General features: G+C 43.5%; 1 protein-coding gene across 2 annotated transcripts in view; it reads left to right on the plus strand.

The window, feature by feature from the left end:
- The window catches only part of CBL (Cbl proto-oncogene), a 34,504-nt gene that overhangs the window by 731 nt on the left and 9,204 nt on the right, over positions 1 to 24,569 (plus strand). The window contains exons 2-8 of one of the 2 annotated variants that reach the window (XM_057433053.1): positions 6,378 to 6,625; positions 18,974 to 19,120; positions 20,393 to 20,549; positions 22,043 to 22,164; positions 23,118 to 23,255; positions 23,864 to 23,951; positions 24,412 to 24,543. In XM_057433053.1, the coding sequence (XP_057289036.1) occupies positions 6,378 to 6,625; positions 18,974 to 19,120; positions 20,393 to 20,549; positions 22,043 to 22,164; positions 23,118 to 23,255; positions 23,864 to 23,951; positions 24,412 to 24,543 (1,032 nt within the window). The remainder of the gene's footprint in view (positions 1 to 6,377; positions 6,626 to 18,973; positions 19,121 to 20,392; positions 20,550 to 22,042; positions 22,165 to 23,117; positions 23,256 to 23,863; positions 23,952 to 24,411; positions 24,544 to 24,569) is intronic. The other variant, XM_057433063.1, reaches the window with a different exon arrangement.

The following is a 24,569-nucleotide window of genomic DNA, read 5'->3' on the forward strand; positions in this document are numbered from 1 at the left end:
CTGGTGGCGGCAGCAATAGGAAATCCTACCTGGGTATAACTGCACGAGGGAGGAATCTAGGAGTTGTTTGTCTGAAGGCGAGCTTTGGCCTGTGGCAGAGCCTGCTGTGTGGGTACTGCATGGTAAAGCTGAGCATCTGCTTTGTGGCAGTTCAGGTTATGCTGAATCAATGGGGCCACGTTACCGAGCTCAGCACAAAACCTTTTCCTGGGACCCTGATAAAAAAAAAAACATAAAAGTCTGACTAAAACCCTACGTGCAGTGAATGCGTGTAGTTATGCAAAGATAAATGGGTATGAAATCTGACATTAAATAATGAGAACCTGTGGTGCAAGGATTGGAAAGGCCATCTTACAGCCCTATGCCTTTATGCAGGGCACTACACTCTAGGGTCATTAGGACTCTCCCCTTCTCCACCTCTTATAATGCCAGGGAATGGCTACTGACAGGGGCAGGACACCAGACGTTTTGGCCCCATGGTGTGATGGAGTGAGGCAAGTGATGTACTAGCCTGGCTGGGTGTGTTGGTAAATCCATTGTTTCAAGGATGATGAGATGTTAGTGAATGCTCCATTACTTACAGGAGGCCCAGGAAGTGAGCGCAGGCTTCCAGAAGTGGGCATAAAATAAACATCCTCCAATGTTTTCCCTGGGATTTTGATTGATCCTTTCATGTTACTACTGTTCAGCCCTGAGAATTGAGGCTAAAACATGCAGTGCATTCTGTAATGCTGGGTTCAGGGCCCTAAAAGTACTGCAGGGTAAAAGCATTGGCAAAGATGCCTCCAGTCCTTGGGGAGTGTCACCTTGCTGCCTTCTTCCCCTCTGCGAGCAGAGCAAGCAGGGCTGATGGGCACCCTTCATCCCGGAGCCTGGCAGGCTTATGCATTTCAACTTTTCTTTCTCTTCTCCCTGCGTTGCTTATCCATGCAGGGTCTGAATCTCCTGCAGTAAATCCCAAAGCACGCAGAGCAGGTGATGTTTTTAAGGACATACTAAATCATGTTCATGCCAAGAAATCACTTTGTGTTGGCTGGCTCAACCAAAGGCATGGTTTCTAGCTGTGCCTTGCTGTGCTTGTGATGAGCTTTGATCACCTTCTACAGAGGGAGACTGGGATGAAGAAGAAAGTCTTTTGAGAGGTGCCAGTGGCTCTCTTACAAACATTGAAGGCAAGCATAACTGCTACTGTGGGAAAGGTAGTTTGAGCCTGGAAACGTGATCCTCAAGTTTAACTTGCAGGTACAACTTGTGAGAATGCACATCTTCCTTCTTGTGCATGCGATTTGGATGTGAATGTCAACCCGGGTTTGACCTCATAACCTGGTCTGGTCAAAGGAAAATGTCCTTACCTTGGCATTTGGAATTGCAGTGGGATGGTTTAGTGTGGGGTGGGTACTTTCACAGCTTTAGATCTGCACACCTAGTCTTTGGCTGTATACCCTCTCCACCATATCACTGACAGAAAAGCCAAGGCTACTGTTGTATCTGTTAAAGAAAACTCTTAAATGTGCCCTGGCAGGGCAGCATCTGAAAACATTGATGTGTAGGTTTAATTTTTAAAGGCTTAAGGAGTTAGTTGTTCAGTCTGATTTGTGCAAGAGGAAAGATTTGGCTGCGAAAAGCCTTCCACATTTCAATTAGACTTCGGTTGTACTCATGCACGCATCTGAATTAAACATCTTTTTAGTAGTGTAGCAACTTGCCAGGCAGACATAGTCCTTGTGAAACCAGTGGTGAGAAAGGCTAAACGCATGGGAAGTGTTGAAAATGGGTTAGTTTTCTGGGCCAAGAAATGACATTACAGGTGCAAATCAAAGAAATGCTTGTGAGCATGTTTAATAGATGATGTGTTTGCCTTTCAGAGCTGTATCTGTGTGCGTACGCTACATTCATGACCTGATTCGTTAAGTCTGCATAATCAGCTGGTGCTGTCAAAGCATTCGTGCTTCTCTGTTTTCAGATGTGACTGATGAATTTCCTATGCAAGTTGATTCTTGTCCAAATATTTTCCCCATAATGTTCTCCATAAGCTGCTTGACATGGATTCCTTTTGCTTCAAGTTTCTAATCTCTGTCAGTCCTGACTCTTCCTCCCACAGTTGCCTGTGGACACATGGAGAGCATAGACATCAAGTAGCCCTTTTCATCCCTGTGCAGCAGGTTGTTCACTTTCAGTGATGGTTTTGTGCTTATAGGGGTTAAGTGTGTCTTTGGAAGCTGAATGCATTGTCCAGTATCTTGTTAGCCTGCAATGATGAATAGCAGGATAGCAATTTCCTTGCAGTGTCCTGAACCTAGTCAAGAGTATAGATTAGTGCCAGTGGGAGGAACTGCTGTTAGTTTGGTTTTATTCTGCTTATAATAAACTCATCTGCTCGTTGTGTTTAGCAAATAAAACAGTGTTTAGTGTAAGAAACATACAATGTATTGGCTGGTGGAAACAATTCCTATTTTTTACCCAAAAGGATGAAATTACAAGTCAGTTCTTATGAATGTGATCTGGGCAGCAGGTAATGCAGACCTCTTGAGTTCATTGCTGTGGTTTCTATTGGAAGAATTGGTGGTGTGTAGTTGTGAGCCACTCATGATGAGGTATAAAGGATGTAGCAGAAAAGTGGTAAGAGTGCATGCAGCAAGAGATGGAGGAGGAAGACAAGCTTTGAGATAAAGCTTCTCCAGACAGTGTACCATTCAGTTTCTAAAACTGATATAGAGAAATGCCACTCTAGGTCACCTTCATTGTAAGTAGAGGAGAGGCCAAATGCAAATTCAGCAGGAGATAAGGGACCTTTGAGTAGGTTTTCTTTTTGCTGCTGGCTTAGGATGAAATGGGATGTGATTTTAGTCAAGAAGGTGCTTATTTAGTTCTTAAAGGAAGGAAAAGACTATGGCCTTTCAGAACTGTGCTGGAGAAGAGGTCTGAGCTGGAAGGGGAAAATGGTCATCTGGCACAGAAGCATATTGGGGGCCTGTTAGTTAAACACTGTCCCCTGCCTGAGGCTAGCAGGTAAGTGGTGTCTGTGCTGGAGGCTTTCTGCCTGAACAAGAAGCAGGGTGCTGTACCAATGGCTGCAGCAAGCAGGCTGGCACCAGCCTTTTCATGTGTGAGGCTGGGGATGAGCAAAATGGGGAGAGAGGATTGGGATGGGCAGACAGGAAGCTGAGAGAGGGGGATTTGGGGTGTGTTGGAGGACAGCTGGCGAGTGGCAATTTGGATAGGTTTGTTAATCTGCATTCTCTGCCCTTCCTAACAAATACTGGGTATTGTTAAATGAGTGCATTTGCTTGGGTATCTTGTTTTTTCTCGAGTGCTTCTTTCTTGCTTCTACTAACATGCACCTAATCCAGCTGCATAACTGGACTGCAGTGTTCAGATAAACTGGTTCTTGCTGTGTTTTCTCAGGTTATGTATATGTTGTGCCTGTGACAGCGCTTTCTTATCTAGTATCACTGTTCCCTACACTGGTTACCCAGTGGCTTTATTTCTGCAAGCCTAACGAAGCGGTACTGAAGGGGGATGTTTTACATCCAGAGACAAGGCAAGGCAAGCTGAAGAGTCTTCAGGGAAAAGACTCAGTTCCAGGCCTAGAAAGTCTGCTTGAGACTCTTTTCCTCGAGTGAGGAGATAACAGATTCTTGCCTCAAAACTGAGGGAGGAAACGGTTTGTTTCTATTATTTTCTTCTCTTGAGGCTGGAAAATGAAAATCAGGCAATTTTGGGCTTCTTCACAGTCTCTTAGACTCTTTGTGCCGAGTTTGAAATGCTTTATTGGTGTTTCTAAAAAGCAAAAAATATCTCCATAAAAGCCTTGTTCCTGGGCAAATAAAGCATAAGCCAGGATGAGTTGGGATGGTACCTTAAAAACACGGATTGCTTGTGCGTGTTGCCAGCCCACCTAACTGAAAACGCTTGCTGCTCTTTGCTCAGTTCCCTTCCACGTTGCTGGTCCCTGTGTGAGGCAGGGGAGCTCGCTAAGGGGCAGCTGTTCCCAGGGCTGGGAACATTCCTTTTGCCGTTGTCACCATGCTGCAAGTGCACACTTTGAGAAACAAGCAGAATGCAACTGGTTTTGTTGCTCCTGTTAGGAAGTTACCAAGTCTGCTCAAGAGGCAGCAGTTTCTACTTCCATAGCTTTATTTAAATGCTTCTCTGAGCAGTTTTTGGCTTAGATGGTAAATAAAGCAGCTCGTTTGATAATAAAATCCCAGCGGTTTTGGCCTTTCTGTTAACTATTTGAGGTATCTTTGCAAATCACTTCTTGGGAAACATTCCTATAGAGGCTATGGGAATGGGGAACTTGCTCCTGCTGTGGAGAAGTTTTTCCTCATTGCTACTGGTTTGTTACATGACAGCAGCACAGTGGGTCTGCTGCTTCTGTAGCTGGGTATTTTCAAGGGGTAACAGCCAAACTGTTTCCTATTACAGACGACAGGGAGAAGTACATACTGTGATGCTTAATGTGGCTGCTTCATCAGAGCTGACTGTGTTTTTGTTAAGGGTTTAAAATGTGTAATAACCAGTTTCTCTTGGGGAAAAAAAAAGAGAAATCTGTCTGAAAACAAGGTTTTGCTGCCCACAGCACAACTCTGCTGTGTCTGAGGAGCAGATTTAGAACTTACTCATGCTGCACGGTGAAGCAGGTTCTATTCAGGGGACAAGTGTGTTGCCTCAATCTGTTGATGTTCTTCGTCGTGCAGTGTTCACAGGAGTTCAGGCATCAGAATGACCTGTGTAAGTCAGTCGTCTGACCATCCATCTCCTTATCTAGACCGTGGCAGCCTCTTCAAAATGGGAGGAAAGTTGTGGCAGGAGTTTTCCATGTGTTCTTGCAGAGGCTTTTTTAGGCACGTCATTCTTTTAATGGCAGTCAGATTTTTCTCTTTGACTTTTGATCCACTTTCTCTGCACTGAGACTGAATCTTTCTCAGTGAGCTCTTCTTAGAAGCACTACTGTAAGTCAGATATAATTGGAGATGTCACTTGACAAGGTTGCTTTCTGCATATACCCTGAATGGCAAAGTGAAATGCTAAAGCACTGTTTCAGAATAAATTACTTTGTTTGCTGTCAACATGTAAGTGTTTGAGGGAAGTAGGTATTTAATATGCGTTGTAGGGAACTAGTCGATGCCTCTTGAAGGTTTCACAACGTGTTGTGGAAATGATGTACTGTGAAAGGACATTAGGTGGTTCTTTCACTTTTTGTTATCCACTTCCCTTAAGCTTTGCATTCTGCAGCCCCACAGTGTTTGATACCTTCATTGCCCTTGTACCTTGCAGTGTCGTTAGTTTAGACCTCATTCGTGTGCAGTAAGACTATACCAGCTGCTGGTTCTCTGCTTGTAAACTCCATCTGAAACTGGCCTTGCAGCTCCAGAGTTTCAGCCCTTGTTATAACTGAAAGTGCACCACTAACTTTGCTGTTATCTCTATCATTCTCTGAGTCTAGATAATGGAAAATTTTGGCTATGGTGGATGGTAAAGTGACTTCCTTTGTCCTCCCCTATGACATAAACTTGCTATCATGAGCTTCTGGCATGTAAGCTCTCTGTTCCTGTGTGATAAAGGCTTGTATTCAGTTCAGCTTGCATCCTGATTTGGGTGTGTACAGGTAGAACTATTGCATTGCTTGTGAGTCCTGAACAGGAATATTCTACTTGTTACTTGGGCCTTAAGTAAGTAATGCAAAAGTAAGTGCCTGGAATTATTTTGTCAATGATCCCATAAATTCACTGTAGAATGCACAAAATGTGGGTTAATAGATTCAAGTTCTTAGCCTTGAGAATATGTGATCTTGCTGCTACAATAGAAATAGAGCACATGTGGCTTGGAAGGAGGGAAAATAAGATGTTTAGTTGTATGCCAAGTGGAAGACAGGTTGAGGTCATTTAATAACCCTTTAATTCCTAGTATCACTGTGGATATGTTATTAGAAAAATAAAACCAAGCAAACCCACAGAAATCACTGTGAAGAACCTGGATTTGCCCCAGAATTCATCTGACAGAAGTTAGAAGCGTAACGGATGTTCTAACAGTTGTTCTGATGTTCTAAATAACTGATGCTCTAAGTATGCTACTAACAGCATAACATACATTGATGCATAACTGTGGACATGAGTTCTTGCAAGCTAAACTTTTACCCAGACTTTTCTTGCCACATCTGCTATGCTGCACCTTATTTCTCAGTCTAGCACAGACAAAATTCCTTTGAGTTAGTTCTGTCTTTCTTGATGGTTGTTATTATCCACAACAAATAGAGTTTATTGCGAGTGAACATTTCAGTGCATTGTGTTTGTAACACCGAATTGTGTTTCAGCATCTGATCACTGCTTCCTATTCTTAAGTTTTCAAAGTGGGTTTTTCTCCATCAACCATAGGTGGTGCGTTTGTGTCAGAACCCAAAACTGGCGCTGAAGAACAGCCCACCCTATATCCTAGACCTGCTGCCTGACACCTACCAGCATCTCCGAACCATCCTGTCGCGCTATGAGGGGAAGATGGAGACCCTGGGAGAAAACGAGTATTTCCGTGTGTTCATGGAGAACTTGATGAAGAAAACCAAGCAGACCATCAGCCTTTTCAAGGAAGGGAAAGAGCGGATGTATGAGGAGAACTCTCAGCCTAGGTAATGGCGAGAAATGATTTCCAATAGTTATGATTTTTGCAGAGCAGCCGGTTGCTCTTAAATTATTTTGTCTTGAAAATGGTGTTGTGTGTTGCTCCCATAGAAGTGGTGTTACTTTCCAGAACACTTACTGTTACCTCCCAAAGTAGGCTAAAATGGTATATAAAACCCTTTGGAATGTATCTGTGATATTTGTTCTGATTAACTGTGTGTGTGTTGTGAACATCTGATGAGGATGTAAGCGATAGCTGTGTCAATCTTAAGTCCAGCATCTTGCCTCCAGTCCCTTGTTCTTTTCAGAGAGAAGCAAAGAGAAAGGGTTCCAAAGAGTTAATCGTCCTAGCCAGTTTGTAGCCAAACTAATTGATAAAAGGGGGTGGGTGAAATCCAAATCAATAGATATGAACTTCAGAAACAGAATTCCAATAGAGGCTTGCTTTCTCACAGCAGTGATGGGAGTCTTTGGGGAATTGCTAATTGCACCATTTATGAGTAAACAGCTTAACGGGGAAGCAACTGTGGTGAGACTTGTAAACAGAAGAGTAAAAGCAGAATCACATTCTGGCTAGTTTCAGTAGATGTTCATTTGCTTTCTGCTCAGCCCAGGAAGCAGCAGTTACTGGTTTGTCACGGAGAGGAAATACCAGGCAGCCTTTTCTGGGTGCTGATAGCGAGCATCTTAACTTTCTTAATTCCCTCATTTTTGTCATATAGACAAATAGAAAAGGAAGTGGTTGGAGCAGTCACTGCATATGATTCCAATACCAGTTCAAGAGATACCTGCGCAAAGAATGGCCCTTTTGCTTCAGCTGGGGATTCTGTTCAATGCCACACTTCCAGGATCAGACTCTGTGGTTGTATAAGCTTTTGGAGCCTGATCACTTTAAGGCACCTTTAGATTTAAAGTATGTGTAATAATTTAAGGTGAATAAATTTAGAAAAACCTCTCACCTTGTCAGGAACTGAAGAAAAACCGGGCTTTTTTCCTTTTGTAAGAATCAATGACTTCACATATTCCAAGGGTGTGAGACACTTCAGATACAGAAACAATCTTTCTCAAAGGTTGTGGGCACCCTATAAAGCAAATGTAACCCAAACCTGGTATTCACTGAACATGTACTCATGGGAGTGTATGTATATATAAAACAATCTGGTTTGCTCTTGATCTCCTGCAAGGGGTGGCCAGTGTTAGTCTGCAGTGTTACGAAGCCATGCCTTTAAAAATCTAACCTGCTGTACTGAAGTGTCGCTTTGTCTTGACTTTTCCTGACTTTTTTTCCTGTTGTCCCTGAAGCTTCTGTCTTCCTTTCCTCCACATTTAGCATTCACTTTGTTTCCTGTTGTCTGTGCTCTTATTTTCCTCCCCCAGATGTCTGCTGATGTAGAGCAAATGCACTACTTTGCGAGTAGCAAACACCTGCGCAGCTTTCACACTAGCTATGCAAATGACAAACAGACCAGTGATTAGAAATGACTGAACTCTCTTTTAGACTGTAGGATCAGAATTGTCTTGCTCACTTGACAAATTCTGTATTTATTACTTCTATATTTATTATAGTTAGATTTATTGTATTTCTTATTCTGTATTCAATATTTCTATATTATTTCTATATCTATTATATTTTTTCTGTATTTATTATTTCTATATTATTCTTTGTGTATTTCCTCTCAAACTTTTTAGAGGTTCTCCAGGGTGTCCATCCAAGGTGGACTGATGCACAGCTGCTGGGAGCACCATGTCTTGTAGCTGCTTGTCCTGCTTTGAGAGTTCTGATAGCCACAAGACGTGTGTCATCTAGCACTGAGTGGTTTGGTACATTGTTGGCTGTGTGTACAGAATGTGTAGCAGTATAATCTGGATGCTGTTTGGTGTTTGCTGTAAGGCAGGCAGTTTATTCTCTGACTTTCAAAATACAGTAGAGGAGTAAAGGTGCTGTGAACAGGGTGAGAAACAGCTTGTGTGAGCATTCACTGTGCTTACGGATGTGGGTGAATGTTTGTTCCTTCAGTTTTTAACTAGCTGGTAAAAGTGAATGTAGGTCTCCTGCGTCATACCTGAACCATCAGGGTGCTGAAAGCATCCTTCTGTTGTGGCTAACTCACAGTTAGGTGATACCCCATGCTATGAACACTCAAACACTCAATGGCTTCCTTTTCTTAGGGCTGTAACGGCTGTTCTGTCTCTGTAGCACTGATGTATATAGACTTTCAGCTGCAATTGTTACTCTTGCATGAGCTCATACTGCAATTTTTGTGAAGAGAACTTGCTTATTTTCTTAGGAGAGCTTTAAAGATGCTGTTTGAATTCTGCTCTAAGTCACTTCCATATCTGTTTAAAAATTAATGCTGTTGAGTGTGCTTTTAAAGCTGTGTATGCACTTCCTGACTCATAAGTACACACAATAACTTCTAGTTACTGTTTACAGGCTGAGTTTTGGCAAGTACATCAGCTTCAACTTGGTGACTTCTGAGTAGGGTGTGGGGTTTTTAGTGGAGATATATATTGGTTTTTCTGAGTTTTAGGAGCTTATTTGGGTTATCCTTGCCTATCCTATAGGATATATAGGATAGGATATATCCTATCCTATAGGTAGTTCTATAAAAACAAATTATATATTTGAGGATCTGGAAAAACACAGTGATAACATCTTCAGGCCTCGATACTGGAATCAAATAGTATTTGAAGAGTTAATAATTCTGGATATTGTCATATGCTTGCAGTAAGGTACAGCTAAGTTAGTCAATAATTAGTTGGCTTTGCTGCAGTAATAAGCAGGTATTGAGGCTATCCACTTATCCAAAGCTGTTGTTTCCTGTTCTTTAGCAGATCCACAGTGCTTTCTAATGCAAAAGGTATTTTAAGACTCATCACCTTAAGTTTTAAAAACAAAACAAAGACCCACCCAGAGGTCAAGTTTGTAGCCTTTTATAGCTGAGACACTGCAATAAAAGAAATCCTCTCCAGGATCCTTAGCAGGTCTCTATGCAGAGCAGAAAGCTACACCTGTTTAGCACTGAGTAGCTTGCTGTGCTGCTGCAGTGGCAAATATGCGACTTCTCTGACCCTGTAAATATGGTGAATTTCTTGAGTTTACTTTTTAACCCATGATGACAAAAACTGGTTAAACATACATATTGTTTTCCCTGCAACGTGATGCTTCCATTGATTGATCGTGCCGTTAATGCTAATGCCACGAGTGCTCTGAGCATGCTGAACTTGCTTCAGCTCTTGATTACAGTTTAATTTAGAGGCACAGTGGTTATGCTGGAATAGTTCTCATTCCTATTGCAGAAAGCTTTTACTTCTCCAGACCTCTTACTTGCACAGAGGAGCTGTCATTTGTCAGCTTTCCCCACTTCATAAATTACTTATTGCAGCAGCTTTTTTGCACTTGTGTAAATATGCTTCACGTGGTGGGACAGAATAGCTTGCTGATCACTAAACAGGGATAGGAATTGTCTGTTACATAGAAAAGGGTGAATTAGGCTGAAGAGTCCCATTTTCCTCCAATGACTCAAATCTACTGATTATGTGAAACCAGTCTGTTATGAGGGAAAATGATTTTTCCCAATCGAATCAGACCATTGCAACTGGTTCCACATTAGAATGCAGTTCTGTAAGGCAGAGGGTAGGGGTTAGGGGAAAGGCTGAGAAGAAGTAATTACTCAGGATGTGGACTGGATGTTTAAGAAATAGCACAAGTCATTGTACTAGTTCAGCTTGCATACTGTGGAAAACAAACTGTTGACAAAATGGGGTTAACACAGCTAACGTGTCTGTAGAGGAGAATGGGATTAGGTGGGGATTGTGGGGAATATCATAAACCCTCTCCATAGGACATGAAGTTGCAAAAAAAGCTTTGGGAAGCTAGTCTGCATTTAACTGTCTTTGTGACAGGAGCCTTATGGGATGCTGGCTCAGCAGGATTTCATGTTCTTCTCCAGCTCCAAAGTGAAGACTTAGTAATTTACACAGGAAAAAGCTACCAATATTTAATGTCTCCTGGAAATGACCGTGCTCTAAAGGGAGAGGAAATGCATGAAGAATGACCTGGGGGGAGAAGTTGGATTTCAAAGAGGAAAAAGTTGGAAAGCACTTGTGCTAAGCCATGAACCAGTAAAGCCCTTTGGGGGGAGGGTGTCAGCGCTCTAATCTCATATTTTAGGGTGCTTGCACATATTGCTGTGCAGTGGAAAAGAGATGGTATAAAATGTGGAACTTGAGCGGTGTGTAGTGTGCGAGTCCTCTTTCTGTCACTTCCTTCTACTACAGCTAAGACTGGGGTTTTTTTGGTAACAAAACCCACTAGTGTGAAGAAGTCTACATCTGCATTTAAATTAGAACATCTTAAAGAAAAGAACAGGCTCCAAAGCAGCCCACAAGAAAGGTTTCCTTGCCAGGCTTCAGCATATGAACACTAACTAACTGCTTATTGCCCAAGAAGAAATCCATTATCATTTAAATGTTGTTGGAGGTTGAAATGGGCTATTTCTTTCTAATTTGGCTTTAAATTGCTAGTTTAGGTGGTAGTTGTGGAACTTAAGTAACACTAAGCATAGCTGGCATAAGCTTGCGTTTAGTTTAGTTTTCTTTCTGTCAAAAATTGATCACAGTCTTGAAAATCAACTTATGGCCAAATGTAAGCTTTCAAACTATTGCATAATCAGGAAGGAAGATTGCTTTATTCTTTGTCCTTGGAGCCTATAACTCCATCGAGTTTTATGGAAGACTAACTCTGAGGGCTCGATGATGTGGATGGAAGTGCAAGCATGTTATTTAGGATGCAGTAATTACAATTTGAAGCGTGGTTAGGTTTCTTGATGCTGGCAAAACTGTGTTGCTGCTACTTGGCAACCGCAACCTGTTTCTTGGGTGCTTGGCTTGTGTGTTAAGGGCTGAGATGCTATGTGTTGTATTTCCATACTGTTTAAATCCAGAAAAGTAAGTGGATTTTTAGCCTCTTAACTTTGAAAGAGATCTAGCTTGTTAAAAATACAACACTAGCATGTGTGCCTAGAATAAGCAATCCACATCCTCTAAGGGGTCAGTGGGTTTGGTGTGCCTGCTCGGCATACTGCACTCTTGTCCTCTCTGCTTCAGATTGGTCGCATCCTTGTGCATCATCATACAGGTATACCAAAGTTTGCTGGTGTGTTTTGCATGACACTTTAAACTGATTGGCATTCTCTACTTGCAGAACTCAAGGTGTTTAAATACATATATATGTTAGTTGAAAAGTGCCAGGATTTGGAAGGCTATAAGGAAACGTATGTTTCATGTAATAGCTCTGTCTTGTAGTATCTAAAGCACTGATAAAGGAATTAGCCCATAGTATTTCTTGCTTCTTTAAAGCTTCAACTGGTGCCATTAAAAATATTTAGAATGGGAAGGAATACTGTATATAATACTAGTCAGCTATTGCAATTCAGGGGGGCCAGCTTAGGTCCAATGCCTTACGAAGTCTAGCTTCCAGGTGCAGTTAGATGGGCGTTCTGTGCATGAGCTGACATCCTTAGCTAGGCACACTGGCATCCATGGCATCCCCTAATGCAGACCAGCTCCATTGCAGAGGAGGCAATGAACAGTGCATTCAGGTCATTCCAGCCCGCTGTTGGGACTATGTAGTGGAGCTGGGATCAGACCTAGCAATGACAGAACTATCTGCTCGTGTGGTTTATGTGTGCCCATTCCCCTTTTGCTGTTTCAGTAAGCGAAGTCTTGAAGTTGCAGGTGAAGCCCCTAGTTCTTGAAATAGAGAAGTGTTTCTGGAGCTGAACCTTGTATGAAGAAGAGGTGATAAACACATTGCATGTTAGTTTCCTTTTTTCCTAAGGGTGCTGGGATGAGCTGGTCCACCAAATCAGTGTAGCTTTAGCTGTCAAGTTTTACAGTACAAGCAGTTAATCTGCTGATTCTGAATTGTTGGGTTTGCTGTTAGTCTGCTCTAGTACTGGTCCTGCACGAGTACTGGAAGTGTTGGAGCAGTGGCCCAGCATAACTTTGTAAGGTGACTTCTGTTGGGCCAGTAATAGTTAAATGGAATTGCATTCACTTCCTGTGCTGCAAGTTGTGCTGAAAGTAGTTCTGCTGCTTCTATTTTTAACACTGATTACTGTGTGTGGAGAGCACTGACGCTGTCTCTGAGTTAGAAAAGGCATCCTGGGATCACTTCAAGCATTTCCACTTACGGCTTATATGCATAGGCTGTTTCTGTTAACACGAAGAGCATGCAGAAAACTTCTTGCTGGTGTGGCAGTAGCACATAAGATGCAGTTGTTGGAACCAGGCTATCACCTGTCTACTGAAATTGGGTCTAAATGCTCACGTCTGGTGCATATTTGGTAACAGCTGTGTTGTGGGATAACCTCACACCTTTGTGGTTTCTAAAAGGTACATGTTACTTGTTGGAGACTTGTGAAAAGAGCTGATTGGGGGGGGTTGGTTGGTTTTTTAGCTCTTAAATCTTCACAGTATCCAGTTGCAAGATGTAAGAGAGTTACAGGAAAAAATAATATTTGGCTGCTTGCAGGACCCAAGACCTGTGGTTCTTGCAGTAGTACTTAGTAAGGGGATAATATTTTGCAATCATGAGCATGTGATAAGGAATTAAAAGTTCATAGAATGCATAGACATTGCATTTCTTACTGTGAGCTGCATTTTGGGGTCATGCCTCTTGAAACAGCCAAGTTGATGTGCAGAGAGAGCCTTCTCTTGAGTTTCGAGCAGAACGATTGTACAGTAACTGAGGTCCTGTGATTTCAATTCACTTTACACATCAGCAGTGAAGATTCAAGAGGGAAATCTTAGCCACTTTGGCACTGATTTGGTAAAATAAAGCATTTTCTCTAAAGTGTGTGGAAATGAAGTCAGTTTGAGCTTGGTTTTATTCCGGGGCCAAGGTGAAGGTGTGGCTGTGCAGGCTGCTCTTAGCTGAACATTACTGGTGTAAATCCAGTGCTCACAAGTGTAACTGAAGTCAGTGGCAGCACAAATATGAAAACCCCTATGAAAATCTGGTCATAGATCCGAAATAGGCACATTAACTGAAGAGAAATGAAGCGGTTTTGTTCCAGCTCTGAATTCCTCTGCACAACAGCGTTTGTAGCACGCTTTCAACAGCACAAGCTGTACAGACATGACAGTGTGTGCATGTCAAACGATGGCATGTGAGCACAATATTGTGACTGTATCATCCCGTGGAGCAGTCTCCCTGCTGTGTGTGAGGAGCAGATTTGCACCATCGCAGTGTTAGCTGGGAAGCAGTTGAGAATTAGTGGAGGAAAAGTGTGAGGTCTGCATTAGCACTGCCTTGAGGTGAGAAAGATGCTTTAGTCATGAAGCGCATTAGGTGCTGTATGACTTTGTAACATGAATTAATTTAACTAATGGTGTCCACAGAGCTCAAAGAGGCAGCACTGATTTCAGCTGTCCGCTGCCCTTAATGGCTTTGCGAGACTGAGCCTGGAAAAAGGCTTTTGTCCAGCCACCAGGAAGCTGGAAAAGCAGAACGTGCTCTCGGTCTGGGGGAGGCAGCAGCACCAGAACCCCCAGCTGGGGGCCAGCCTGCGGCGCAGAACTGGTGCACATGGAAGAGCCTGCTCGACCTTTGGACTTCCGCTAAGATGCGTGGAGCAAACACAGGCCTGAAACAGGAAGGAAGTAGCACAACCACAGCAGAGGGGGCACGGAGGAGGGAGCAGGAAGGAACATGCCTGCTCAGCCTGCAGACCTGGCCTTGGGGAGCCAGCTGATTGATAACCACGGGGTAACTGAAGGAAGAGTCTTGCTTCATGCTGGTTTTTGTTCCCCAAAACGGCCGCTCTTTGGAGCCCTGTCGGTGTCAAGCAGTGCAGTTTTACAGGTGACTGTAACTGCAGCTGTACAGGCTCTGGTGATGCTTCTGGGTTGTTGAAGAAGCTGTTCTGTTCGCATTGTGTGTGTGGAAGGAACTGCAGATGTCTAATAGGAAGATACTTGGCTACTGTATGGAGTGGAAAAATATTTGGCTTTCAGAGCTTTCACCTTTTCTGTCCTTCCTTGTTTCACTGTCTAACAATAATACCCTGCATGGATGTGTGAAAGCACTGGCAAGGATGTGAAATCCCACCTAAACTGAAGCAGTTGCTCTGCGTGGATGTTAACCACTGAACACAAACATGCTGGAGTTCTGTGTTTGAAGCTGGTGCAGGTGCTGACTTCAGCTCAGTTGCAAACAGCGAGAAGAGCCAACTGATACGGCTTGTGGTCCCTGGGTGATGTTTTCATGAGTGCTTATATGACGGGTGTTTAAATCCAGTGGGATTTAGGGGCCTAAATCAGTGATTCCCAAACTGCGATTACCATACCTCGGATGTGGCTCTTGGTAACAGCATCTGTGTTCATTACTGTGTTCAGCTAAAGTCTAAAAGAGGGCCATCATGGCAAATTGCTGGAGTTCTATCTGTGGCCAAAAGTATTTGGGAATCTCTGGTGTAAGTCACTGAAGCGTTCATTGAAAATAGTACGCTCTTTTTGTAGGAGAGTACTTCCTTCTCTTTAGTTGAAACAGAGGAGATGAGGACCGGTGCTGATGTTGCTAAAACTAAAACACAGTCACTGAACTTCGACATGCCAATGGAAATGTTCACTTCATTGCAAGCACTTACTTGGTCTGTATTAACTTCCAACTGTGTAACTTGCCTGGTTGAAATAAAGGAGTGCATTCTTGAAAGGAAATGTCCTTTTGGCACAGGATTGGTAACTGGTTGCTGGATGTAAAAGCTGGTTCCTGACATTAAACATTCACTTTCTGTGCTTTCGCTGTTGTTGATTTAAGATGCAGCTGAATATGAAAATGCAAGGCTGAAAATGTTCAGTTAATAGAAACTTTCTTGGAAACAGAGCCCCTCATTGTGTGTCTGTGTAAAATGATTTGTTTATCCCCCTTGCAGCCTGTGCAAGTTCAGTCTTCTCTCGCTGAACTGACATGCTCAGCTGAGCGCAAGCACTTCCTGAAACTCAGCTAAGGGAGAAGGCTCTAAGGCAGAAGCCATAAGCAACTTGACACAGGAAGATACCTCTTCATCATGCAGTGCTGTTACTTTAAACCATGCCCTTGTCCACTTAGCAGCTTGTTTGAGGGTCAGAAAGGGGTTAGGGTGCTTGGTTTTCACACTCTGCTGGGCAGCAATAGGAAGAGTATATACCTGAAATGACTTCACTTCCACCTACCAGCTGTTGCATACATTCGTTTCAAGCATGTTAAGAGTGCTGGATAACTAAGCAGCTTTAGGGTTGCTGACTTTGTAGTCACTTGGCCTTAATGGGTTGCTGCGAGATGCCACGTTACCTGCTAAAATGGCGCACAAATATTGCATGCTGACCCTTCAAGGAGCTAGTCGGAACATGATTCTTACCAAGGACTTCCATGTTAGTGTAACAACGCCTCCGTTTTTATCAACTTAGGAAAAAGCAATCTCTCTGTTTCCTGAATTGTGAGTGATTCGTAATCCTCTGCGTTTGCTTTGTTCCCTTGCACTGCTGTAACCTGTCCTCTATTCTGCTGGTTTATGGAAGTGAGGACTTTCAGCCGCCAGCCTGGGGAGCAAGCTGTGCAGCTGGAACCTCTGATTTGCAGCTTTTGTACTGGTTGTCAGCCAGAGGCACTGCAGGGACATGGTGGGAACCTACCCTCGACAGGGAGGGAGAGAGCTGGGCTGTGAGTTTGCACCGAGTCTTTATAGCATTAGCCAGCGGCTGTGCCTAGGAGTCCGAGCCTTCCTGCTAAATGCACTGTCACTTATCTGCTCCTGGGAAGAGGAATACACAGCCTTGAACTACTTCACATTACACAAGGGCGGGGAGATGCACAAACAGGCAGCAGCCTGGTTTTGTGCTGCTCTGGTTTGTGTATCTATACATTCTAGATCCTAACCTGTGATCGTCATAAATGCAACTGTGATCACATAGGAAGCTATCACTTTGCTGTTCTGATACAGCTTAGTTTTCCCTACACATGCATCCTGTATAGTTTAAGACATGCTGTATAAACCCTCCTAAAAACAGAAGGTGAGGAATTACTGTAGCACTCCAAAGGTATAAAACAAAGTGCATAAGCGGATGACTTGCAATTGAGATGCACTCATAAGGCAAGGGGACTTTCTGCCAGCCCCTCTCGGGGGTGGGGGGCAGTTAACTCACAAAGAGTGATAAACAGCAAAGCTTTTTGGTCTGTGTTTATAGACTCAAACAAGCAAATCACATAGCTGTTTTAAAACACACCCAGTTTGAATGTGTAATGCATCCAGTAGAGAGGTGCTGAGCGGAGCAGCTGACGGAAGAGCATCTGCATGCTTTGACTTTGTTAATCTTGAGCACCTGTTGTTATTGGGCATGTATGAAATGACAAAAACCAGAGCCCCTGGCTGTGTAGCTGACACCTTCTGTAAACACTTGGGGCAAACATCCTTGTTGAAACACAAAATGTAGTTGAATAAATGAGGGTAAGGAGCGAGAGCTGCTCTCCGAGGAGATTTACAAGGTTGAGCCATGTATACCTCCTAGTCTGCCCCCACTCTATCCCAGCACAGAGAAAGAACTGCCATGGAGTGAATAGCAGAATATATGTCAAGCAAAATGGACCACTTCCAGTTGAGTTTAGACTGTATGAAAGCATGGTATGGAGCCAGAAGACCTAAGCCCAAGTGTCCAGAGCCTCTTTGCAGAAAGTCTGCAGGCAGTTCCCTGTCTCTACCTGGGGGTCAGTTCTGCAGTCAGGCAGAGTAACAGGGTCAGTACTTCAAGCAGGAATGGCCTCTCTGGAGTAAGAGCTATCTGAAAAATGGCCAAGGTGAAGTAAATTGAACCCAGTACAATGCAAAGTTGTTGAAGAGCTGGAACCTGGGGGGAGCATAGTGTGCTGCCAAGCTCAGCTGTCTTAGGGGCGGTGGCACACTGCAATAGTAACGTATGCAGGGAGAGAATTTGGAATCAAGGCATTAAGAAAATGCTGTGTGACCGGAGATGCTTCTACCCTGGGTGGGTCAGTCGTTTGCAGTCTGCGGCAGAACTTGTTGCTCAATGTCCTGACTGACTCCGTGCAGTGCCTTGGTGGTGGTGCAGTCTTCTGACCAGCTCCGGTCTGTTGGGTGTAATGTAGAAGTTGTCCTTTCCCACATGATGCTAGTTCCTTCTTTTACCTTCAGGCATGTGACATGGGGGTGAAAAAAAGCCACTGGCCTAGAAATAGCCCTGAATCTTTTCAGAAACTGCATTTTCCTAGCATCTGGATAATGTAATGGAGTAGAATAGAAGAGAATCGTCCTTTATTAGGATAAAGGAGTGATACAAATAGATGCCACTAGTGATTTTTTTTTTCCCCGTCTATGAATAGAAGACTACCTCTCTAGTGTGTAATGGTGCTGTTGTTTGTGTCCTAAATAGGAAGACTGTTATTCCTGTACTGCTATAGGCACTGATGCTTTGAGGTACCCAAGCTAGCTCTATTTCTGCTTAGCACAGTTGCAGCATAGAGCTTACCTCCCAGTGCTGCTGTGTCCTCTCTGCTAGGCAGGAGTCCTTCTGTCTTCTACTCCTGGAAATCCTTTGCATGTTGACTAATTCTCTCCTCCAGCTTTCCCTCTCCAGTTTAGAAAAGGTCCTAACCTGATGGACTAGAGCACTTCAGACACATGAGTGTGTTTAGGCAGAGAAGGGATCTGTACCAATTTGTAATTAAATTGGATAATTACTCAGTGCAATGTGGTTGAGAAGGACTCTCAAGCTTTTGAAGAAGAACCATCAAGCTTTTGTATGTAAGTTATTCCCATTATGCAGGTGTTTTGACCTTCCCTTGAGAGCTGGACCTGTTGTTATCACTTAGATGTTATCTGAGCAAATCTACTCTGTTGGGACCCTTGGAGACTTGAAAGGACATTCAGCTTGCGTGGTCTAAGGCAGTAGTAGTTTTATGTGCTGTCATAGGGAATTCTTAGACCCAAGAGCGAAGGAGTCTGATGAGGTTTTGGTTATAGTGTTATTGAGTTGATAGGTAAGGTCTGAATGCCAGGTTTGGACATTTTCTGTGCCTGTGTTTTCTTGGGAGGCTTTGCCATGGAAATAACATGCCCATCTCAAAGAGATTATGCAAAGTTAGTCTTGGTGGAAAATGTCTTCACAAACACCGACCTTGCTGGTAAGTACATTGTGGTGGATGTGCTCTGAATGCTGGGTAAACAGGGTCCCAAGCAAGAGGAGTTTTCTAGGCTGGGATGCTCGAATAGCAGGAGGTACGGTTTCTGTTTTGTTCAGTGCTAAACCACATCTGTCTTCTCTACAAGAGACCTTTGTTTTTTTGTGCTCCTTCGTAGGCGTAACCTGACAAAGTTATCCCTGATATTCAGCCATATGCTGGCCGAGCTCAAAGGTATTTTCCCAAGCGGCCTTTTCCAGGGGGACACGTTCCGGATCACCAAGGCGGATGCAGCCGAGTTTTGGAGAAAGGCTTTTGGGGAAAAGTAAGTTTCTAACTGTGATTAAAGATCGAATTGTGGGAACGACTCGCACGCAGGAGCGTGTAGGTTTCAAACCTGTTCAGAGGAGTCTTTGTTAAGGTTCACATGAACGATGGGAGAGACCTACAGTCATTCGGTCCACTGTCTGGGGTGAGATACAGGATTGTTCCCCCGTTATATTCCCTAGTTCATTGTCCTGTCTGGTTTTAAATGTGTCAGGTGATGGGTCTTTCCTCACTTTCCCTAGGAAACTCTGGTACTGTCACAGTTTCCCTCTATTATTCAGCTTCAATTTTCCCCTCCTTAATTTAATTCCGTAACTTGTAAGTAACTATGCAAACTAATCTGCTTTCTTCATCCAAAGGTTACCATGCCCTCAATATTAGTTGTCCTTTAGCTAAGCCATTTCACCTTCTCTCCAATTAGTTTGTCTAATCACTTAGTCACCTTTCTTTTGGCTTCTCTGAACTTCTGTCACGTTGCATAATGGCTTTGTTAAGGTAGAATGGAGGAGAAAGTGAAGAGCAAACGGTTGAAATCTCAGTTTTCACTTTTGTATCTATTGAAAGATGACTGGATGGACTGTAGACCAAAGTCTACAATGTCCAAAGCAATGCTTGAGGATTAAAGGGAATGGATTTGGCTGCTGCTTTCTAACTAAGGTAACTTCAGGTGCTTCACATAAAGAGTTTAATTAGTAGCTGTCAGAACAGAAAGCAATAATATCTTTAGTCATGAGGAACATGCCTGAAGGTAGGCATGTTCTTTCTATGTTTGTATTCCACTTGATATTTTGAAAGGAGGAAAATATTCCTGTGAACAGGAGCCTTGTGATTATCTTCTCCAGTTAATCCCTCCTTTTGCAGCTGCTTTTCTTTCCCTGCTTTTGAACTATATAGACCTCTACTAAAAGACCGCCCGTGAACTCCTTCCCTACCAGCCACGACATTCTGAAACTCGTATCAAGTGACAGTGTTCCATGCAGCCCGGGGTACAGACAGGTCCATACATGATCAGAGTGCAGAAAAAGGGAAGGGAGAAAGCAGGACTTCAAACATTCTGCATGTGCAGAGAAAATTGTTCATTTGGCTGCTAATTTACTGCAGTAACGAGAAATCTGTGCTTGCACAACACGAACAGATCTCTTGTGGCTGATTCTGAGTTTCTTCACTTTCGTTATCATGAGGTGCATGCTCACAATAAAAGTGTATAAGGTACGTATATAGTGGTGGTCTTGAGATGCAGCACATTTACAGAGGGCTTGGTTTTCCCCAGGACCATTGTTCCTTGGAAAAGCTTCCGTCAGGCCTTGCATGAAGTGCATCCCATCAGTTCAGGGCTGGAAGCCATGGCCCTGAAGTCAACGATCGACTTGACGTGCAATGACTACATTTCAGTATTTGAATTTGATATCTTCACACGACTTTTTCAGGTAAGGGTTGAGGCTTGGCAATCACTTGAAATGTGCCTCAGTGCTTCAGGTCAGACCCCTTTCCCAGGACAAACTGTCTTTTACACGCTGAAATGATTTATGCTGTAAGGGATTTGGGCGTCTTGCCCTTCATCCCCTAAACAGCTGCAGTACTACTTAGGACCCTATTTGCAGTAAAAGTGGGTGGTACTTCTGGTTGTAGAAGAAAAGATTGTCCAAATATATACTGCAACTGTAAGGCACATTCACTGTCCTCCCACGAATCAGTTTTTCCCTTTCAAAGGTCACTTTAAGACTCAAGTTCTGACCCAAGTTCTGTAAGCCAGGAAATGTAAAGCTTAGTTTATCACTTTGTCTTTCCTTGTCCTTTGCTTTCTTGTCAGATTTATTTTCCACGGAGGGGTTGTTCAGGATGGAGTACAGGCATGGAAGTTTGGGCTTCCTAGCTTTTGAACTGTCACAGCCAGGATGTTGTGGACATGTCTGTGTTCTGTGCAGGAGAAATACCCTTATCGCTAGTAGCTAAAATTCTAACCCATAGTCTTTAATAGTGCTAGACTCAAAACCACAGCTTCTGATGGCACAATTGGGTATTTACAAGAACAAACACTTACTTCTTTAGCTCTGACTTGCCTTTTCCCATGTGATAGGGTGGGTTGTAATTAAGATAGGTCTAGATGAAAAATGCCCATGTGCAGTGTTGCAATGAAGCTGATCTCATTCAGTACTTTTTCCAGCTGCAGTACATCAAGAGCAAGTTAAGAGCTGCTGCAGTTCCTCAGAGGTGCAAAGTTGTTAGGGAGAGCTCCCATCTTCTTTTAGATGAGTTGAGAAAATCGGAAGAGTTGGATGAGATTGAGACACCCAAACCCTTCTCAGGATTGAAAGCTTCCAAACGGTTGTTTCAGCTTTTTCTGTATCATTTGAAGGAATATTTGACATGGATGTGCTGGTTTATGTATTCAGATCTTAGAGTAGCCAGTAATCCTTGCCACACCCAAGTGAGGTTAAGTGGCTGAGGAATAGTCACAAGCATCTTACACATAGTGAAACTGAGACAGAGAGGGGAGGGCACTTTCCTGAGGCTGTATAGGAAGTCGGTGTTAGAGATTGGACCAGTCATGGTTTCTGGTCCTGTGCATAATCTTATTAAACTCCCATCTTTATCCCTGTGTCAGGAATGAGTCATTTTCTCTGCAGAAGCAGTACAAATTGGTCGCTATTGTTGAGCTTTGTGTGACCTGTGGCTTCTCCCTTAGCATTTATTAAAGGAGTTTTGATTAAGGTCTGTCTTAAGTGATGTTTTTATCACCGACAAGAAACTCAAACGCTAAGGCTGGTGCCTGGGAGTGTAGTGTTTAGTTCCTCTGCTGGATTTATGGTGGATAAGAAACCTGCTGCTTTAACTCTTCATCCCTTTGAGTAAGGAATATTGTATGTGGTGATACCTTTTAGAAGTGGATGGTTAATGTACCTCTTTGCTGTTTCTATAGCCGTGGTCCTCTTTGCTCAGGAACTGGAACAGTCTAGCGGTGACTCATCCTGGCTATATGGCATTCCTAACGTATGATGAGGTGAAAGCCCGGCTTCAGAAGTTCATTCACAAACCTGGCAGGTTAGTGCTCAGCAGCAGTTGCTTTTTTGGATCGTTCTTGCTAACGTCACTGGTTACTGCACCAACTGAGACTGGATTTGGTTTGTCTTTGTCCTCCTTCCTCAGAAACCTAGACTATGACAAACCCTAGCTTGCCCTGCCTTCATGGGGTGACTTACCTCCTGCCCACCCCTCCCAGCTGTCACAGCAGCTCCCTCAGGCCTGAGCAGGACACAGAGGCAGACCCTGCCTGAATGAGCCTAAACAATGGGGCATTTAGGACCATAAATAAGGGCGTGTATCTATAGGCCCCATAACTTTCTGGTGTGTACACATAAAACCAGGAGAGCTGAGTGGATTGCAGCCCTCAGAGCAGTGTGTACCTTTGAAGGCAGCTTTAGACAGACAAAGCAGCATGATGGTGGGCAGAGTAGGCAGCAAGGTAATGCTGCAGGCTGGGCACACTTCAGAGGCTCTGTGGGGCAACAGTTTTGAGCTGCCCAATGTCCTGAATAGAACTTGGCCCAATGCAGCAAGGCTAACAGCCTTTCCTTTATGCCAGAAGGACCAAGTGTTAATTTCTGGAGGTTGTTACTATGTGGTTGATTCTGTGCTGGTTTTAAGAATGGAAACCTTGTGTCGTCTGTTGGGTTTGTTGTTTGCTGAGGGTTTTTTGAAGTTAATTTGAAACAAATGATTTTAAGGCTGCTAACACTTTTCTTGCCCTGGACTCTGGCTTTAATTTCACCTGGAGGCCAGGGCTTGGATGCTTTCCTCAGTTTGTATCAGGTTGCAAGGTTCTCCTTTGATCTGCCTGGGGGATAATTAAGGAAAGCTGGTATAAATCAAGTTATCCCTACTAGGTTTTCGTTTGCTGTCTAGAGATAGCCAGGCAATGGCTGCCTACTTGACCCTCAGTCTTCTCTGTCTGCTCCAGTCCAAACTGAAGTTTCCTTTCCTTTATGTGTTTTTAGTTATATTTTCCGATTGAGCTGTACACGGCTCGGTCAGTGGGCCATTGGCTATGTCACTGCAGATGGGAACATTCTTCAGACAATCCCCCACAACAAACCTCTCTTTCAAGCACTGATTGATGGCTTCAGGGAAGGCTTGTAAGTAACTTTAACAAAATCGAGTTTTCTGCCCTTTTTTCGCTGTTTGCTCTATGAATGTTCATCCTGTGATGAGGGCTTGAAGTCAGTCAGTCGAGTGGTAAAATGTACCTTCTGGGTTCATCACGAGAGAGGCAGCACATTGCAGAGCTCAAACAATCACTAAGACCCTTTTGGACATCTCTTGGCTCTTCCTTTTAACTTAGTTGTTGATTCAGCAAAACAGTTCAATTGCCAATAGTGCCTAATTTGAGCCACTGCGACTTCTATTATGGTATCAGGTTTATTACCCTGCCTATTACAGTTTCACTACAGGATGATTTAAGAAGAGTAGCCTGGGACCATAACATCCTGTTTGAAAGGAAAATTGCTGTCAGGAAGGAAAAGAAACTTTTCTTTCGAAGAATGACATTTTGGGGTTCTGTCCCATAGTAAAATCCTTCCAAATCTCCTTCTGAATTCAGAATATCTTGAATTCCCACCCTCATTCTTCTCTTTCCTCCGCCCTCCCCAAAAGAAACCTTATGTGTGCGTTCATGTGTGTGTATGCACGTGTGTATATACACACACAGAGAACAAGATCTGTTTTTTCCCCCAACTACTTACAGTTATTTATTTCCCGATGGCCGGAATCAGAATCCTGACTTGACTGGCTTATGTGAACCCACACCTCAGGACCACATTAAAGTTACACAGGTGAGCAAGGTATTCTGTCCCATCAAACTTGCTAACTTTCTTCCTAATTCCTAGCCTCCTTAGCTGTTTGTAGGATTCTGGCTTACTTGGTATCCCCAAGACTTTGTTTTTAAGGATGATGTATTTTACAGGTGGGGATTTGAACGGTAGGGATGAGCAGAGGAGATTGCAGAGGTTAGGTAAAGCTTTATGCGGGGCTGACAGTTGTAAGGTTTATTTGGGTTTAGGATGTTTCTGACACATATTCGTGCTCTTGTGCCATGCAGCACATCTTGAGCCCTGCTTTTGGGACACCTACATGAAAATCTGGCCTAGCTTGAAATCCATTCTTTTCAGACCTTGACAGGTGTATCTAGTGCATAAAACCATAGTGAAATCCTTGCAGATCTCTGTTCTCCTTTGCGCCGTGTTCTTGTGTTGGGTTTACAGCATTAACCCCATATGTCTGTCTTGCCCCAAGGAACAATATGAACTGTACTGCGAGATGGGCTCCACGTTTCAGCTGTGTAAAATATGCGCTGAAAACGACAAGGATGTGAAGATTGAGCCGTGCGGCCACCTGATGTGCACGTCCTGTCTCACTGCGTGGCAGGTGAGGTGTTGCCTCTTGTTAAGCCC

Source organism: Pezoporus wallicus, unplaced genomic scaffold, assembly GCF_028554395.1.
Source record: "Pezoporus wallicus isolate ANWC-B61680 ecotype Strahan unplaced genomic scaffold, APGP_CSIRO_Pwel_v1 contig_11829, whole genome shotgun sequence".
NCBI classification, from domain to species: Eukaryota; Metazoa; Chordata; class Aves; order Psittaciformes; family Psittacidae; genus Pezoporus; species Pezoporus wallicus.